The sequence below is a fragment of the Salvia miltiorrhiza genome, chromosome 7 (assembly GCF_028751815.1).
Source record: "Salvia miltiorrhiza cultivar Shanhuang (shh) chromosome 7, IMPLAD_Smil_shh, whole genome shotgun sequence".
Classification (NCBI taxonomy): Eukaryota; Viridiplantae; Streptophyta; class Magnoliopsida; order Lamiales; family Lamiaceae; genus Salvia; species Salvia miltiorrhiza.
In genome coordinates, this window is record NC_080393.1 from 5,317,680 (window position 1) to 5,321,457 (window position 3,778).

General features: G+C 35.7%; 1 protein-coding gene across 2 annotated transcripts; it reads right to left on the reverse strand.

Moving 5' to 3' along the window:
* Positions 1-479: 479 nt before the first annotated feature.
* LOC130991881 (RNA-binding protein CP33, chloroplastic-like) lies at positions 480-3,778 on the reverse strand. Of its 2 annotated transcripts, XM_057916323.1 has the most exons (4): positions 3,137-3,778; positions 1,921-2,022; positions 1,553-1,825; positions 480-765 (listed from the first exon to the last, which is right to left on the reverse strand). In XM_057916323.1, the coding sequence occupies exons 1-4, from the start codon at positions 3,530-3,532 to the stop codon at positions 712-714; spliced, it is 825 nt and encodes a 274-aa protein (XP_057772306.1). In that variant the 5' UTR covers positions 3,533-3,778; the 3' UTR covers positions 480-711. The 2 variants fall into 2 exon arrangements, with proteins under 2 accessions (XP_057772306.1, XP_057772305.1); XM_057916322.1 differs by lacking the exon at positions 480-765 and having other exon boundaries at positions 1,439-1,825.

Below are 3,778 nucleotides of genomic sequence, written 5' to 3' on the forward strand. Positions count from 1 at the left end.
TATATATATATATATAGGAATTGGTTCAATTGAGAAGCTCAAATGTGTTGAGAAGTTGAGAAGCAATGTAATAGATGAACATGTTAGTACATTTTGATGAACATGGTAATTAGACACTATATAAATAAATTCTTTGAACATACCAAATACAACTGACGAACATACGAATCTATTTAATTTGTTAAAAAATACGTCACCGCCAATGATCGAACCCCAGATCAAACTCGTGTTCATAAAAACTAATTGGCATGTTCATCTATTAAATTGCTTCTCAACTTCTCAACACATTTGAGCTTCTCAATATAACCTAACCCTATATATATATATATATCAAATCGATTAATTGTTTTTTCTTTAATTTTAATTTAATAGGTATAAACTGAGATTCGTTGAAAATTTAGATTATAAACTATAATTAATCCTAATAACAAGAATTAATTTAGAGATGGGCATAAAAAATGGAATTAAGGAGTCTCAAATGATGCTAAAGTTAGCTTCCAGCAGCTGCCAAAAAACCAATAGACCATATAAGAGCAATGAGAGGAAGGTTTTTGTGCAGAAAAGCAAAGATGGTTATAAACAACACCACCATAAAAATCACTTCTCTCTATTTTTTTGTATGCATTCCATTAAAAGATGCAAAATCCATGCATGTTTGTGTTGGAGACGAAGCATAATTTATGCCTTCACAAATGTACAAGGTTATACTTCCTATTGGCTCTTCCCCTGCGCTAGGCTAACACGCATTGCGCGCCCTTCTAGTTCCTGATCAACCAAGAATGCCCATCACAAAACTTACTCAATATCACTTCATAAGGATTAATAATACTTTATGACCTCAACTTGAATTTATTTTTGGGTTTAGCCAAAACTTTTGTCCTCAACTTTCAGTATTTTTAAAAAATATTCCCAACTCACATCGTCACTTACAGAAAACCTCAACTTTGAAAAAAGTTCGATTTATACCTAACACAATCAGACTACAGAATAATAAATCACCTCCGTTAGATTTTTAGGTGGATTATTCGTGATTTTGATGCTTAGGTGGGAAAAAATGGTCCATATACAAGTCACCAAAGAATTCGGCGTGGTAATTTATCATTCTGACATTAGATTCTGTAATACAGTGTATAAATGAACTTTTCTCAAAGTTAATGATTTTTAAAGTGAAAATGTAGTTGAAGACTTTTTTTTTTGTAAAATTATAAAAATCGACGACACACAAAAACTATGATATGGTTAATCCTTTATTTTTTAAATAGCTCGAACTTTGCAAATTTGTTTGATTTTGCCTCGTATCAAAAATTTGGGCGTCAAATATCTAACTAGACTCATCCATAAATCATGTTTCTCGAGCCGGGATGCTCAAAGAATGAAGCTAAGACGCGAGAAACTTTTTTATGGATGAGCCTAATCAAATATGAGATGCCAGAATTTTTGATACGGGAAAAAATTAAATAAATCTGCACGGTTCAGGATATTTAAAAATTAAAATCAAAGCCGAGGTCATTAAAAAAAATAACGCCAAAGTTGAGAGAGGAGAATCTAGTACCACTCCATTCATGGCTTCGAGTGCAGCTTCGAGCTCAGCTCTCGTGGCATAGCACACGAAGCCATAGCCACGGGACTTCCCCGTCTCCCCGTCGTACAGAACCCGAGCTCCGACCAGATTGCCGTATGCTTGAAACGCCTTCGTTAGGCTCTCGGATGTGACGGTCCACGCTAGGTTTCCGACGAAGAGTTTGTGCTCTGTTTCTGGATAAAGGGGCTCCTTCGGTTTAGGCTTGTCGGAGAAATTGACTCTCAAAGTTCTGCCGCCATATTCCTGCCAAGAAACACACAACAAGAAAGATATATTGAGGAAATGGTGTTGAAGAAACAATGGCTGTTTTCTTTGTTTTTTTGGGGATAGATTCTTACACTTCCATCAAGATTTTCGATGACTAAGTTGCATTCTTCGACGCTGCTCATCGTCACAAATGCAAATCCTCTGCTTCTTCCTGTGTTCCTGTCGTAGAGAACCTATAGATTTTCGATTAGTGTCTAATAGGACATTTACAAGTGTTTTAAACATGATGTCATTTATTAAACAATGAGATTTTTCATAGACTTCAATGACAAAATCTAAAGCACAACAACACTCTGCAGTATCATTTTTCTTTCTTCCCTTTTGTTTTCTTGCAATAGTAGAAGAAACTCAGTTCCACCATATGGGAAAGATGATCATATTGCAAACTGGTGCTAATTAAAAACCAAATAAGATTTTCTATTAAATTTTCTTGCTACACTTTACATTTCACTATTATTAACTAATATCGCCTAGTATTAGGCGACATCATAAAGGTATACATAACATGTAGTATTAGCAAAATTAAAAAATCAAGATGCAACACAACCAAGCCACTTTCATATAACCCTCAAATCTCCTAAACTATCATAACTTCATAAGGGGCGGAGCCAAGGAGTGGGGGCCTTAAGCCCCCACCATTTATTATTATTATTATTATTATAGCCATTCTGTGTGAATTGTTGTGCAACAATCCTCATTCTCAGGCCTATACGAACTTTTTAAATTTATATTTATATTAAAAATATTGATTATTTTCTTTTGAAAATAAATCATTTCATTTAAAATAATAAATAAATTAATTATTTTCTTATAACAAACAGAGTTAATTAGAAATTTAATACGATTATTATTAATTTTAGTAGATAAATATAAATTGTACCTACTAATAATTTATACTTGCAACTTGCAAGTTGAATCACTTAACGAATGCATTCACGAACTAATGAGCCGAATATTACCAAGCTCAAATTTAATTTATTTATTTATCGAACTTCTCTAAACTAATGTGAACGAGCTTTTTTGTGTTGAAATCCGAATAGTTTAGAATCAGTTTGCTTTGTTTATTATCTAATTATGTTAGAGAGTTATGTACTTACTGTATTAAATTTTCATTTTAAATAGGGCTATTGAAATAGAATGTGCAAATACAGCAAGTTGACCTTTTGACATTTCTTATCCCAAAATTTCTTACTATAAATTTGCAATCAAACATATGCAAATCAGTAATCTACAAACAGTGGCCATTTGGAGTGTATAGAGAAAGAGAGAGAGAGAGCAATTATATACCTCAACGAGCTCAGGACTTGCATAGTCTTGAATAATTCCAGCAAGCTGCGCACTATCACAAAGATACGGCAAATTCCCAAAATAAAGCTTAGTATTCGGCCCAGAATTCTCCACCGCAGCAGCTCCATCGCCAGCCGCCACCACCTCCTCCTCCGACGGAGCAGTGACAGCCGCTTCTTCCTGCGCCACCGCGGCGGTTATCCGCGGGGCCCTCCACAGCTTGCCGCTAGAGGGAATCGATTCAATAATCCCTAGAGAGTGAGAAGTCAAGGTTTTGGGGCATGAAATCTTTATTAGGAGATGATCGCTGGGCCAACTCTTGGAGCTTATGCATTTCAAACTGTGTATCGATGTGGAGAAAGACGAGGCTGCTGCAGCCGCGGCGGTGGCTGCCATTGTTGGGTAGTGTTTGAGGAAGGGCAAGCGCTGATGATGGGAGCCTCTCTCTCTCTCTCTCTCTCAAGATTTTGATAAAGGAAAAGGGGTGAAGGGAATGCTGATGTGGCGAGATTCTGGCCAATGAGAATGGAGAGTCATATATACGTGAGATAAGGTTTCACTTTGTGTTACAAGTGTAAGAATGTTAATTGACCTTGGTGGTTTTGCACTGCTGGTCTATTCTTAGCCACAATTCATTTTTTC